Consider the following 15777-nt stretch of genomic DNA (forward strand, 5'->3'; position numbering starts at 1 on the left):
AAAATATATCTGTAAAGAATGTGTTCTTACCAGTTCCTTGTTTTCCAATTATAATGAGAGCAGTTTCATTTTTAGCACTTGGATGTTGTAAGATGTTTGCAAACCAACATAAGATATACTCATAGACTCTTTCGTTTCCATTGCATATAATTTCTTTGACATGGTCTAACCAAGCTTCTATAATATTTTCTTTCCATTCTACTTGTTCGTATTTATATCCAGTGAAGATAGAATAGAAGTTTGGAGAAGGTGTATAGAACTTTATACCTCGAACTGAAAAATCTTCTAACTTTGACAATAAGATATCCCAAGCATCTAACATCTTCATGCCAACTTGTACGACTTTTATTTTCTTAAGTTTCTGTCTACATTCTTGTTCTGAAACTATTGTTGCTCTTGGTTTGTTAAAGACAACATCCCATTCTTTCATGACATAACATTCTGGGGCAGAGTCAACATAAATGACTAAACGTTTCAAATTCTCGACTGCTTTGTTATAGTCTCTAAATGGACACATATTTCTGAAGGCTTGGAAGTCATAAAAATCTGAAACATCTATTCTGTACATTTTATAAAAATAAAAAAAATAATATTTTTTTATTCTTGACTTTGTTGTTGCATTTGTTCCATTTGTTGCATTTGTTGTTCTTGAGCTATTTGTTGTTGAAGTTGTTCTTGTAGTACAATACTTTCACCAGTTGCATCTTCCAATTCGAAACTTTCTGCCGTCATTGACAAATACATAGGACATAAAAGTTTTACAGGAACAAAGTTTGCGTCAACTAAGGTTAAGTTTATGTTTGCTAAAGTGTTTGAGTTTACTAAAGCTGAAAACTCTGCATTCGAATGAACAATAGGCAAACCAGCAGAGAAAGTGTTGTTTATACGCATGAGTATCTTTTGGTCATAGTAGTTTCTGTCGACATTCGAATAGCACTTTGAACCTAAGTTTGAAAACAATATATAAAATAGGTGTACTTAAAGTCAATGGAACAGATAGACCTTGTATGACACTTTTCCTGTTATAGGAAATGTTGGTAGTAAAAACCAGATATAAGTTTGTATTATAGCTCATATCGTTTATAGTAAACTCAGTCGGACATCCAAACATAATGAAACCTGCTCTAGTTGCAGCACATGTTACATCCGTCCTTAAAGTATTAAATAAGTCAACAAACCTGTTGGTGGTATATCTGAGTAAGTATCTTCAAAGAAGTATTTTTTACCATTCACAACAACAAAGTCTTCTGGTGTCAAAAGAGCAAAACAGGCTTTAGTCGTCATTGTGTTTAAGGTTAGTTTACAATACGTCCTTGAGGACTTTGTAAGTTTGTTGTTATAGAATTATATGACTCGGGTTTTTAGTCGTAATAGTATAAACCACTATGTCTTCTGCCATTTTTACTTAGCAACTAAATTTTAATGAATGTTGTGGTCGTCAAATATTTTTATGACGTCTGGGAAACTATATTTTAAGTTCAACGTTTCACTCCTTTCATAACGTATATCTTGTCAATGACATTATATGAAACACCACAGCAAGCAATGTCGGGTTCTATTTCTTTGATGTTTATATCGTCTGCCTCTGTCAAAAGTTTCAATAGTTCTTTCAAAACTTCATGAGGTGCGATGACATATGAGTTCACTTTTACAGGGTTGTGCTCAACCAAGTTTAACATTAGACCTAAAGCTTGACAAATCTTCTCCTGAGTTTTAAGCTTATCTTTCAGTTGCATGTAGTCAGTTCGAATATCTGCAACAGAACTTAAGTCTCTGCTAACTTCAGGGTATGTTGGTTGTTCTTTTACAGGAACTATTGTTATACCATCTTCGTCTTCGTATGGTTTCCCCACTTCAACATCTCTTTCTTTGACATTGACAACAACACTTTGACTGTTTGTTTGAGTTGGTGAATTTAACTTCACATCTGCCACCGCCATTAAACCTTTTGAAACACTTACGCTTCTATTTTTCGGAAATGACATTTTACTTCGAATAAAAATATGGACGTATTCGAGTATCTCTTCGAATTGAAGCAGAACAAAGTTTACACACACAAACAATACAAATACATTGACAGAATAGTTCTTTACACAAACAATGGAAAATGTTATAGAATAGCAGTCTTTGCTGAACCAAAATATTTTCATAAAGCAAAGAAAGTTGGTATAACCGAGATGGTGAAAGTTCTTGAAGCAGACAAAAATATAACAACAAAACTGACCGATATTTCTAAAGGAAAGTTTTTAATACAATATTATATCAAAACTGGCGTACTGTCAATATTTGACGGAGAGAAGTCAGTTCAAGAACAACTTACTGACCTGCTGCCAAAATCTGCTCGATGGAAGCTGTCGTTATACCAATCTGAGGAGCCCCAGCAGGTTTCATCGAACGAATTTCAAAAGAGCATCTTCCGTGAAAAGTGCTATTGGTTTTGTAAACTTCTTTGCTTTCAATTCATTTGGACCGTCTCTGTCACCAGTATATTGTATTTGAACTGTACCAACAGTTGAAATACCACCCATAAAGTCTTCTGAGTCAGCAAATGGAATGCCAAGCCAAAAGTTTGAACGGTCTCCATTTGTATATTGAGTGTTTTGAGCTCCTGTATGGTCCATACTTTCACATATGGCATAATAGAACTTTGCATTTCAGGGTTAATGGTTGTTGTGAAGTTGTTGTTAAAGTTCATAGCATCTAATGTCAAGTTGTATGACCTCATATCCTCAACTGTAGAATATTCTTCTCTTGGATAGTATTTGCCATCTATGTTTATATGGTATTTAATACCAGGGTTGTAGAAACAAGAATAGTCATTTATAGTTCGTCTGAACAGTACAAACATAGTATCTGCATGTTTCATTGCAGTTGTCAAAGCAATATCTGTTCTTGCACCTGGGTCAGCACTTTGGTTTCCAACTTCACCTGCAAAGTCTTTGACAGATATTTGGTGTATAGGGAACATAAGTGGAACTGCAATATATTTGGCAGCTAAAGCATTTGAAATATCTGGGTCCAACATATAGACTGCAAGTCTGCTTTCTATTCTCTTGCATTCAAACTTTTCGCATGTGAACTTAACTGGGTCCCAAGCAGTTCCAGCAGCATTGAAGTAGTAGTTTACTTCAGTGTTGAGGTTTGAGAAACCAAAGTCTAAGTCAACTTTGTCTTTGCAAAATCGGCGAATGACGTTTGATTTGCTCCCTTTACGTCTGTAAGAGTGAATGGGTCTTGTGTTGGTGCAATGACTAAGTTATTTTTGCTTGGAGTAAGTTCGATAGAAATTTTTCCTGCCCAGTTTGGCAAGTATCTTAAAAACCTGAAGATGAGGAAAGATGACAAAGGAACTCTAAGTTTCAATTTTACTTTGGTTACTGCTGCTGCATTTTGTCCAGAAAGGTTAACATAAACTCCTGGAACGTTAGGGTCAAGTCTTCTTATTTTCTCAATAGTTGCATACTGGTCTGTTTGTTCTCTAGCTTGTGGTTGTACTGAGTTTCTCAAAGCGAACCATTCATAGTTTGCCCATGTTACTGTTTGAACTAAGTCAGAGTTAGAATATATCTTATATCCATGAAAACTTCTGGAGCATATTGGTATCCGACATAGAAAATTCCATTGCAACCTTTCTTGTCAGACAACTTGGCAGAAGGTTTTTATTTCAATGTCTTGTTCCACGTATAAGAAAGAGTTGTCAATAGAAATTATATGAAACCTGTCGCAAGCAATATCTACTGTTGTTGAAGAACCTTCTCCAAACTCACCTACGTTTCCATAAGAAACAGCAGTTGTATATTCGTAAGTTCCAGGAACTATTTCTGACCTTCTAATGGCATTGTCGCATTCGTTATACCATTCGGAAACATTTCCATTCATGGCATCCAAAACTGTTGGCGTTATATTCTGAGCGGCGTACATTTCATATGAGTAAAAATATAGAATAGTTGGATTTATATGTCATAATAGAACCCACGTGGACCAAGCTTTACTTTCTTCCTGACTGAGTTTTTAACTCTTCTTTTTCCTTCATTGCCCTCTGCTTGAAGTTGTTGCATCTTTGCATTATGTTCATCTAGTATGTTGCAAATTTCCCATGTCCTTTTTGCCTTTTGGCTCTGGTCGCCCATCTCAGGTAACCTATATCCTAGAAAGAGTTTGTCATAGTTTGTATTTGAGTCTTCGCGTATTGTTTGCATGACTCTTTCCTGAGTTTCCGGTTCAAGCTCTCAAACAGTGCCTGTCCATATGGAATATGCTCGTTTCCAAATATATGTTTTTGTAGCCATTCTGGTTTTCTTTCCATGTTACCAACTATATCTTTTGTGAATGGGAAAGCTTCTACCCAATCTTTCAGTCTTGCGTCGTTTATTCTGTAGTTGGTTTTATTTTGTCAAGGAACATGTTTTTCAATACTAACATTTCATTTGGTACTGTCCATTTGAGTTTTCTTAAATATTCATCCCTTCTCGGTTCATTGTCTGCAAAGTAAGTTTTTATGACATTTTGTAAACTTTCGTTTGCAAGGTCATGTACAATAGGTTCTCTTCCTTCTCCTCCCTAACTTTCTTTCTAAACTCTTCACCAAATATACCATCTCTATGGTTCTGTGTAGTTCTTTGAGATAAATGTTCTAGAACGTCAGGTGTTATATTTCCATCAGCCATGTTTCATTTCATACTGGTCCAAAATATCTGCATGTTTCATATCTTTCAATGGCATTAAAGCCGCGCTTAAAATACCAGCTATATCTCGTTCACCATTGACTTCCATTGCGTCTACAACTTCTTGGAATTGTGGTTGTAAGTTTATGAACCACCTATCCGGATTAGCTTTATGACCCCATCTCATTGTAGTTCCATCGTCTGCAGAAACAAAAGTAGGTTTGTTTCCATCTTGGTTAGGTTCTGAATGAACTTTAAACAATGTTTCATTTCTATATGTTTTCTTGAAATTTAACCTTTTATTTTCACCGAGTTCATCCGAAGATTGAACGTTAAATGCTCGTAAGTAAAAAGGGTTGTTGTATTTGTGTACATTTTTTTTCAGTTCTTCCATTCTATGCTGAATATTTTCATCTGGTGCTGGAGTCTTTTGTATGTCGGCAAACATTTTTCGATATTCTTCTACTATGTCAGCCGAATTTTTTTTAGACTCTTGGAAATATTCCATATTCTCCGCATACTCTTGTTGAGGGTCAAGATTTTTCGGCTGTTCCAAATCTTCATCTAGTTCTGTGAAGTTAGTTTCCAAAGGAAGGACTTGTTCGTTTCCTTCAGGCTCTTCTAGCTGTTGTTGCTGAACTATTTCTTCCATGTCTGGTTGTATCTGAACTTCTTCCTGTGGAGTTTCTTGTACCTCATCTGCTGGCATTTCATATATTCCGAGACCGTTTTCAACAATTTCCCTATCTACGTCATCCGCATTCATAAGCTTTTGTTCTTTCGTTCCGTCTCTATTTTTTACGCGTTTCATGACGAAAGTTGAATTGTCATTTAGCTCTGACATCAAATATCTCGGAGTAAATTCATCCATGTCATTTGGATGATATGCTATTAAATCATATCCCTTAGCGAGCTTGTATTTTCCAGGTTTGAGATTATATCCGTTTTGGTGCTGAGCCATAAAGCTAAATAGGTTCGGGTCAGTATTTCCATCCTTGAACTTTCCAATAGCTTCTTTATATCTGTCACTAAAGTCAACAGTATCTGGGAAACCACACTCTTCTTTAAGCATTTTTAAGAATTCTTGGTTTCCTTGTTCTCTACTTCTTTTATGTCCTTGCTCTGTTTGTGGTTGTTGTTGTGCAGGGTTTTGAACTGTTGGTTGTTGTGTTGGTTGTTGTGCTGGTTGTGGAGGTGGTTGTTGTGCTGGTTGTTGTGCATGCCTGTGTCTGTGTCCATGTGACGATGTAAATGTTCTAGGTAGTCCTGGTGCAGGTGCTTCTCTTGGAGGGTTTGGTGGTATATAAGTTCCACCAGCTGGCACATATGTTCCATCTGCAGCGTAATGTCCTACCTGACTTTTCGTTTTTAAGAAAGCATTTACTAGGTCTGTTTTGGTCTGTTGTAACTCTTTTTCTTGACTTTTCACAACAGTTGCTCTAACGGCGTCATAGGCACTTTGAACTGCCTGTCTCGTTGCTGCATCTGTTATTTTCGTCATATTTTGTGCTACTTCTTTTAACTCTTTGTCGAAACCTTCAGACTTCAGTTTCTTTCCAGATGAGAAGTCGTTCACTTGTTTCACCTTACTATGAAGAGCTTCGAAAGCGTTCTTAAAGTCAGCATTTGTTAAAGCTTCATTTGAACTATCTTCATCCGCTTGTATTTTTGTCCTTATTGACCCTATGAGTTGGGCTGCTTTAGCGTTGGCTTGGGCATCTAACCAGTCATTGTTAGCTTTTATATATTCTGCGCTTTTCATTGCCTTTTGCATAGCCGCGTCGTTATTTTTACTTTCTTGTGCTAAGTTTTCATACTGTACGGTTTGGTTTTGCAACTGTAAAAGTTTTTCTGCCTTTACATTTGCTTCAACTTCTTTTTTATACTCATCGCTATCCATATATGTCTTCAGGGCTTTTTGTTTTATCTCTTCATCTTTCAGTACTTTATATTGAGTAGTATGGTTTTTCAAATTTATAACATCTTGTTCCATTTTTGCTACTTCTGCTGCTTTTTCTGACACTTTTTTCGCATATTGCTCTGTACTTAGTTCTTTCAGTTGTTCTTCTTTCTTCTTTTTCTCTACGTTTAACTCATTGAGTTTCTTTGTGTGTCTGTCATATTCTAGTTTCTTTTCGTTTTCACCTATTTGCTTCTGTATGTCTATGTTTGACTTTTTGACATCTGCTATTTGATTTTTGAGTGAACTCAAATTCATTTGACTTTGAGGGTTATATGCTGTTCCGTCTGCAGCTCCACCATAGCCTGCCATTTTCGCTAAAAGTGCCGCTCTTAAACCTCCACTCTGTGCACCAATGACTCGGTTTAAAAGCATAGGATTGCTTGACATTTGTTGCAACATAGTGGGGTCATTCAGCATTTGTTGTTGCAATTGTTGTTGTGGTGTCAGTTTTACTATTGGATGTTTCAATGCTCTCTTCCTCTTACGTATATTCTTACGTAGCTTACGTGGCATTTTAAGTGAAGTTAAAAAGCGGTTTTTGATAGATGTTTATTGTGACTTCTTCGTAAAGACTTTATTGTGACTTCTTCGTAAAGACTTTGTTGAGATTTCTTCGTAAAGACTTTGTTGAGATTTCTTCGTAAATGACCCAAAAATATATTTTAGGTGAAGAGGTGAGATTTCACCTCTTTTTTCACCTCATTTCTCACCTCTTGAATTTTCATGAATTTCTTCGTAAAGACTTTGTTAAGACTTCTTCATCTAATTTCTCATGAACTTTCTTGTCTATGTTTTGTTGAGATTTCTTCGTAAAGACTTTGTTGAGATTTCTTCGTAAAGACTTTGTCAAGATTTCATCGTAAAGACTTTGTGAGATTTCTTCGTAAATGACCCTAGTAGTATATTTTTGGTGTAAATTTCATGAAAATTCAAGAGGGTGAAAAATTAGGTGAAAAAACAGGTGAAATCTCACCTCTTCACCTAAACATTATTTTTGGTGTAAATTTCATGAAAATTCAAGAGGTGAAAAATTAGGTGAAAAAACAGGTGAAATCTCACCTCTTCACCTAAACATTATTTTTGGTGTAAAATTCTGAGTAAAATGACAGATGGAACACATACTTTTTCAGTAAGTACATATGGGGTAGAAAAGAGGGTAGAAAACGGGGTAGATATACCCTTCTACCCTAAAATATATTTTTGTCTGATTTACGCTCATTACGATGAAGTTTTGACAAAGTCTTTACGAAGAAATCTTGACAAAGTCTTTACGAAGAAATCTTGACAAAGTCTTTACGATGAAGTTTTGACAAAGTCTTTACGATGAAGTTTTGACAAAGTCTTTACGATGAAGTTTTGACAAAGTCTTTACGATGAAATCTTGACAAAGTCTTTACGATGAAATCTTGACAAAGTCTTTACGATGAAATTCATGAAAATTCAAGAGGTGAAAAATGAGGTGAAAAAACAGGTGAAATCTCACCTCTTCACCTAAAATATATTTTTATTGAATTCTGTATAATATTCTGAGTAATATGACAGATGTTTATATAACACTTTCTCCGGTTTATAGGACCTCTCTCATATTCTATCTTGTCATATCAAAACTCATAGTCATGTTTGTCCTCTAAGACTTCATTTATACTAAACATCTTCAGGGCTAGAAGGCACGAAGTGCCTGGAAGCCCCACTACCTTTTTTTTTTTTTTTTTTTTTTTTTATTTTTTAAGCTATCTTATTTTTTTAAGTTTTATTCAAATCTTTGGTCGCAAGAAGAATTGCATGATAAATAAAAACATTTAATCAAAGTCAATTTTATTTTTCATATTCAAATGGACTGAGTGTTAACATTTAACATTTTTTGCTAATTGTCGTCAAAAATTAGGCGTAAAGCAAAAATTAATATTTCATATGGTTTTATGATAGATAAGCATTATATTCCCACTCATTATATTCGTAAATTTTGAGGTTTATCATTCGCTTTTAAGATCATTGAATTTGATTTTTATATAAAATAGTTATATATTAGATAAGGTTGCAAAAAGTGGGTTACTTTACAAATGCCGGGGAAAAGAATTTATTGGGGGTACAGCCATGTGATATGAAATGATAACGATAAAATGTAATTGACATGTGATATGATAAAACTTGGTCCATGCCAACAGGTGTTCCTAATGAAATACCTAAAGGATATGTGCCAGTTAAATCTAACTCTCATCATAAAATTGTTCGATGCGCTACAAAAAATGCAGAAGGGAAGCAATGTCTACATCAATTTTATTTAGAATCCTACAATGATAATAAATTAATAGCAGACCACACTTGCTATTATACAAAACTTATCGATTTTGATAAAGTTCTCACTTCAAAAGAGAAGGTTCTTCAAGCTATTGAGATTTTTATTGGTTGTAACAAAATTTCCTTTAATGCTATATCTTCTGATTCATTCCGTGATCTTGTGGAAATCATTCTTGAAGTAGGAATGACATTGAAGAAGAAGGATCAAATTAATGATATAATCAAGTCTATAAACCGAGCTCAACTTACAGAAAAATTTTTGCAAGATTCCAAAGAAGCAGCCAAAAAAAGTCTATCAGATTACTTCGACCATACTGTATCCCTCTTAATTGATGCTGGAACTGCATGTGGTAGGCCGACTCTTGACTTAATGATTTATAACCCATCGGTACATGATGGTTATCCTTTTCCGTTGGATATCAAGACCGGCTTTGACGGAACAACAGATTCTTATGATCGTGCCATTCGTGATGCTCTGGCAATGTTGGCCTCAAATGGAATAAAACTTGGAACCGTTGTAACTGACAACTTGCTTGCTCAAGTCCTTGCATGTGATCACAATTTTGTTCAAACAGACGGATTTCTCAGAATCCCTTGTGCAGCGCATACCCTTTCCTTGGCAGTTAAGTCATTTGTTGAAGACTATTCAATGGAACATGAATTTCCAGTATTTGAAAATCTGAATAAGATTTCACTTTTTCTCCGCTCTAAGCCTGTTCGTTGTTAACTTCAAAGTTGAATGTCCACTCTACGTAAAAACAAGATGGACAAGTGAATTTGATATCATTTTATGGCTTGTCAAGCATTATGAAACGTTGAAAAAGCTGACATACCAAACTCCGGCCCGGTTAAAGGATGCAATACAAGATGTTCTTGGTCCATTACGATATCTCTTGGAGTTTGCCTTGCCTTGTCTTTTCATCATATTCTATCCAGTTTACGAGTTGGTCCATCTCCTCGAGAGAGATGAAACGACTGCTGCAAATACTATTGATCTTCTTGTGCAGTATTGCCGTGCATCTGATGAATTTTCCAATGCATTCTATGTTGAATTTACTCAAGAGAAATACCACGAAAGGATTCATGATATTGTAGCTGAAGCTTCGAGCGCCCAAGTTTACCTTCAAATGCGTATTTTGGCCAGATTTGAAGGAACTGGCAACAGAGGACTGCTTGAACTCGCAAATTCACTGACCTTTACTGGAAGAGAACAACTTCGCCAAGCATTTCCGGATTTAGCTTCCGAAAAAGACGTTGAATCCAACATCGCGAAATTTGTATATCCGAATTACCCTATGGAAGGAGAACTAGTTCGTGATGTAATTAAAGGTATACCAGACTGTATCGCATTTGGAGAGACCCTTGATCAAGAAAGGGCAAATGACCCGAATGCTGAATATCAGCCATTAGTCGAAGAAGAAGAGGATATCTTCGAAGAATCTGATGGTGAGTCTTCAACTGATGAGGATTATCACGAAGAGGAAGAAATTGCAGAATTTGAAGAAGTTATTCCGGAAGGCTACCAATCGGTTACAGCCGTAGAACCTATATCAGATCAAGAAATTGACAATTATATTGCAGCAAACCAAAATCATTCAAATACTAACGATCCGGACGATGAAAATACTAACGAATCTACAGAAAATGAAGATAATACTAACGGATCTGACGATACCTCATCGTCAGATTTTCACGATGGCCAGTTTGGCCCTGAAGATGGAGTCACTTTTGATTCAGTCTTGCATCCACAGCTTGCACAAAGACAGCCATATCGCAATGATAAGCTGAGATTAACTCCTCAAGCTTTATTAAATCCACAGGAAGATGGAAAAACAGATTATGAAGGTCTTTGTGATTTATCAGGTAACTCGATAGATAAGATGTCAATCGCATTATACCAGATTGCACATTCTTTAGATTACGATGACACGCAATATGTAAATCTCCTTGCTCAGTACAGAAAATGGATCAAATATGGATTACACAGAAACAGCTTCGATTTGAGTGAACCAGATCCGTATAAATTCTGGAAAGCATTAGTCAACAACCAGAAATGGAAAGAGCTAGCACGTATTGCAGTGAAATTATTATCGGCTGCAGCAACGGAAGCAGCTGTTGAAAGGTTATTCTCTTATCAGAAGCATCATTTTGATTCCCTTAGTTGCCGTGCATCAGAAGCATTGGTCAAAGCGAAAATGATTTTCTTGTACATTTACAATTCAAAACGACGCCGTAATCAAAAGAAATCTAAGTAAATATTCATTTTATTACTAATACTTCTTTTTTACTACCTTGAATAACTTAATTTTTTGTAAAAATTGATATAATTCTGTCATCTGGAAGGTTTAATTTGTAATTTCATTAAACAATCGAGTTTTATTTTGTTGAATTTGCTCCGATGATATTATCATGAATTTTGCTATAGAATAAAATGATCTTAAACCGAATTGGAAATTGCACTAATGGATGTGGGTTCGGTAACCCGGCGGTCAATGTGCAATTCTAACGGTCTGAAAAAGATTGGATAGCGAGATATAACGCTCCAGCCGTAAATGGGTTCGGTTTTCCTCTCAAAGTTCTCAAAAAATTAAGTTAACCCACGGTTAGAAAAGTGGGTTTCCAAAAATATTGCCGCGTAGCGGAGAATTTTTGATTTCTTTGTTTAATAAAATATAGAAAGAGTACTCAAAATACATATGTTTTTCTCGTTAAACTCTATATTTTTCTTGAATTTTTCCTCTCAAAAATTAAAAATTGAGATAAAAATAAGGAAAAAACTACATTTTATATCGTTCATTTCCCCGTGCTGGGTTCTCGCTTAAGGGGCCGGGTTCTCTCAATTTCTGTATCGTTCCCCGCTTTTTGCAACCTTATATTAGAAAATAATATGAGTATATGTGATATTATTTTTCAGAAGATTTCATTCTATATGCCTATGAAAAGTACTCTCAAAACTAACTTTTTCCTAATTATAATTAAATCTAGAATATTGTATTATGCTTAGTATTATTTCATTTTTCTCATTCAATTTAGAATTTACAAATGTCAAAAAATTGAGAGTTGTCACTTTTGATGAATTTCTGTTTATTATATTCGAATGGATGTTAGTTTTTATGATATTTCTATTATACTATATATGTCAAATCATTGTATAATATATATATAAGATAAATAGCCCGAATTTTTTTTTATAAAAAAAGTGTTTTTTCAAATTTAATAATAAATATTGGGGAGAAGCTTCCTAAACTTTTTAATCCCATAAATATGGTCATTATCTGGAATAAAGAGTTAAGCGTCATATGTCACTTTTTGTACTAAGGAAACATCGACTTTATGCGTTATGACTTTTCGATGAGGAAACAAGTGTTCACGTATTATAAACTTCCTTATTCCAATAAACCGACCCTAAACATAATTAATTCTAAGCATGATAATGGTCTCTTTTCTATGATAACCAAATCAATTTGGTTATCATAGTAAAGCACCAAAAACTGGAATAGGAATAACCGCACTTAAACAGGAATAGGCAGTGTGGAAACTAGAGAAGACTCAACTGATTTTTTAAGCAACTCTTCTTGCCGATTCAAATCTGCTTTGCTAATCATTGTATATTACTATATTCTGATTAGGATACTTTAACGCTTGATGTATGCACATCATTCTTTTAGCTGATTTCTAAAATACAATCTTCTATTAACTTTGAAATTTCTTCAAAAGTTATAGTAATTCCATAGTTCATTCGTAAAATGTTATTAAATAGCTCTGACTATTCCTTTGCACGCAAAATGAGGTAGTATTTTTTGAATTTTTTACTCAAAATAAAACAAAATCTACCCAATTTTATACCACTAAAGCCTATATTGACACACATATATATAAATCTCTATTGTTATAAGATAAATTTGAAAAAATAAATTTTTTCCTAAAATGTAAAATTATACTTGTATTCAAAGAAAGTAGATCGTTTATAAGGAAGGTATTATATATTTGGGGAGAAAATCCCTTACAATATACAAAAATATGAAAGAATATTCAATCATCAGGAAAGAGCTTAGTACTAACCATTTGTGAGACGTTCATATAATATCTTTTTCCTTTTTGGGGTTTTTAATCGGATTATCCATTTCCCTGCATTGACTTTAATTCATTCTTGATGATCTGAGTATACATGATCATTATCGAACGTTTGCCATACTCTTCCACAGTTAATGATTGCTGAAAAATGAATAGTACTGAATAACAGCTGGAATTTCATAAGTATTTTGCGTATTTATACTGATTTAAACATGAAATACTCATACAAAATGCAAAGTTTTTAAAAACAATCAATAAAAGATTTTAAATTAGATAAAATATCATATGTCACTTCTTTTTTCATCTGGATAATAAAATTGATAAATTTTTTTCTAATTAAAGATAAAGATGCATTTATAGTAGTAGAAAATTAATTTCTAGACTAAAGCTTGTTTATTGTCACCGTTTTAAGTCTAAATTTATAGGAAAGGGTTATTTTATTATGCATTAAAAGTTCTTCTATAAAATTAACATTAAAATCATCTTTCGCCTAAGAGTAATAACAAGGTTATGCAAATTTTATTGAAAATAGTACGAGAATTTTGTTTGAAAATATAATATGGTTAAAAATAGGGAATGGATGTATGAATGTTCCATATTTATTTTATCCGAGTTGCTTCATGATTCCATATTGCCGATTCCTATTCCAGTTTTTGGTGCTTTACTATGATAACCAAATTGATTTGGTTATCATAGAAAAGAGACCATTATCATGCTTAGAATTAATTATGTTTAGGGTCGGTTTATTGGAATAAGGAAGTTTATAATACGTGAACACTTGTTTCCTCATCGAAAAGTCATAACGCATAAAGTCGATGTTTCCTTAGTACAAAAAGTGACATATGACGCTTAACTCTTTATTCCAGATAATGACCATATTTATGGGATTAAAAAGTTTAGGAAGCTTCTCCCCATTTTATTCTGCTTATAAATCATATTGTCTTGTAATATTTGATAAAATTATCACTGAATTCTTAATTAGTTTTTTTAAAAATATCAATTTTGATTTATTGGACTTGAAAATATTTTATTTATATTATAAATCATATTATCATTTAGTGTTTATCAAAATTATGGTTCTTCGTTTTGTAGCTATATTTTGAATGACAATAGAAAAAAAAACTAGAAACTAAATATGTATTTAATTTTATAAGTAAAAATTCACATAATGATAATATATTTGTGAAGTTTATTTGAAGAAACGATTTTTATTAATTCAATTTTCATTATAGCATTATTTAGGTGAAGTGCTCTCAAATTGTGAGCCAGACAAATGTTTAATGGCTGCAATAAAGGAACATAGCTCAGGTGCGTTTGCATTGAATATTTATCGTTTTGATTTCACAAAACAGCGTTGCGTTTAATCAAAAATTTGATTAACTTAATAAATTTAAAGATTAAGCGATCTCATTTTAACACAATCGGTAAATTCAATACGTCTCTGAAACAAAGCCATAATTTCTCGTAGTATAAAATATTTGATAAAATTTTATCGCTTACAGAGGTGGAATTAAAGGGTGAGAGATATATAGATAGACTATATATCTCTCACCCTTTAATTCCCTATACAAAGTTCGAAAACTTGGGTGCAATCAGATCTGATTGCACCCAAGTTTTCGAACTTCATGTAAAGAATTGCTTGCTATGATGTACTGATCATGAATCAGTACATCATAGCAAGCAATTCTTCATCTTAAATATATTTTTCTTAATCAATACATAACTTGTTCGCAATTTGGTTTTAGACGCTATATTTTAATCTAATTTCGATTTTTTATAAAATCGCGTACTTCTAATAAAACGCGATTTCAAAAACAATCGCGATTTTTTTCTGTTCGCAATTTTTCAGAAGTTCGCGATTTTATAAAAAATCGAAATTTTTCTTTGCGATCGAGATTTAAAAATTCGGTTGCGATTTTGCCTAATAAAGACAAGGAAAGAGATCCAGATTTTGTTGTAAGAAGGAAGAGGAAAAATGGTTTGTGAAAAAAATATTTATATGAATAAAATGTGTATGATTATTGTTTATAAAAACAGTTAATAAATATGAGAAACTATTTAATTATTTGTTATATAAAGATTCGATATACAGAACAGAATGAAAAAGGATAAAAAAATTAATCAGAAAGATGTAAAAGTTTGGGAGATATAAAAAATATTATAGAGATAAAATATTTCCTGAGAGATAAAAAAGTCAATGAAAGATGCAACAGTGAGAGACTGATGCAACAGTGTTAATGAGATGGAATAGTGTCTGAGAGATGCAAGAGTGTCTGAGAGATACAATAGTATCTAACAGAAGCAAAAGTAAGTGATAGATGCAACAGTGTCTGACAGATGCAACAGTGTCTGAAAGATGCAACAGTGTCTATGAGATGCAACAGTGTCTATGAGATGCAACAGTGTCTATGAGATACAACAGTGTCTATGAGATACAACAGTGTCTATGAGATGCAACAGTGTCTATGAGATACAACAGTGTCTATGAGATGCAACAGTGTCTGACAGATGCAACAGTGTGTATGAGATACAACAGTGTCTGACAGATGCAACAGTGTCTGACAGATGCAACAGTGTCTATGAAATTTAACAGTGTCTGACAGATGCAACAGTGTCTATGAGATGCAATATTATCTGTCACACATAACAATGTCTGACAGATATATCTTTCTATGATTCTAACCCTAATTACATTTTTCGTAAAAACCTATATTTAAGATTTGCAATTAACACCCTTTTTTCTCTTCCAATAATGCACAAAACCAAGATTTGACATCA

General features: G+C 33.6%; 3 protein-coding genes and 3 pseudogenes across 6 annotated transcripts, besides 6 other annotated features; 2 read left to right on the forward strand and 4 right to left on the reverse strand.

The window, feature by feature from the left end:
- Positions 1–8352: part of a mobile genetic element that runs on past the window's edge.
- Positions 1406–1940, reverse strand: TVAGG3_0200570 (annotated as a pseudogene). Its single transcript has one exon. A coding segment is annotated over exon 1 (535 nt).
- On the reverse strand, positions 2847–3578 carry TVAGG3_0200580 (annotated as a pseudogene). Its single transcript has one exon. A coding segment is annotated over exon 1 (732 nt).
- On the reverse strand, positions 4566–5430 carry TVAGG3_0200590 (annotated as a pseudogene). The gene has a single exon. A coding segment is annotated over exon 1 (865 nt).
- Positions 5979–6936, reverse strand: TVAGG3_0200600 (protein of unknown function, DUF4106 family; the record flags this gene model as incomplete). Its single annotated transcript, XM_051226295.1, has 1 exon — positions 5979–6936. A coding segment is annotated over one exon (958 nt), but the record flags the coding sequence as incomplete, so codon positions are not given.
- Positions 8257–8352: a terminal%2Cinverted (terminal inverted repeat of Maverick-3 transposon ID:TVAGG3_0200390).
- A 430-nt stretch (positions 8353–8782) lies between these two features.
- TVAGG3_0200610 (uncharacterized protein) lies at positions 8783–9476 on the forward strand (the record flags this gene model as incomplete). Its single annotated transcript, XM_001293064.1, has 1 exon — positions 8783–9476. A coding segment is annotated over one exon (694 nt), but the record flags the coding sequence as incomplete, so codon positions are not given.
- A 264-nt stretch (positions 9477–9740) lies between these two features.
- TVAGG3_0200620 (ribonuclease H-like family) lies at positions 9741–11180 on the forward strand (the record flags this gene model as incomplete). Its single annotated transcript, XM_051226296.1, has 1 exon — positions 9741–11180. The coding sequence occupies one exon, from the start codon at positions 9741–9743 to the stop codon at positions 11178–11180; it is 1440 nt and encodes a 479-aa protein (XP_051111282.1).
- Positions 11181–11978: 798 nt separating this feature from the next.
- Positions 11979–12015: a mobile genetic element.
- Positions 11979–12015: a terminal%2Cinverted (terminal inverted repeat of Banshee-A3 transposon ID:TVAGG3_0200630).
- A 138-nt stretch (positions 12016–12153) lies between these two features.
- Positions 12154–13912: a mobile genetic element.
- Positions 13913–14483: 571 nt separating this feature from the next.
- Positions 14484–14696: a mobile genetic element.
- The last annotated feature ends 1081 nt before the right edge of the window (positions 14697–15777 follow it).

Source organism: Trichomonas vaginalis, chromosome IV, assembly GCF_026262505.1.
Source record: "Trichomonas vaginalis G3 chromosome IV, whole genome shotgun sequence".
NCBI lineage: Eukaryota > Parabasalia > Trichomonadida > Trichomonadidae > Trichomonas > Trichomonas vaginalis.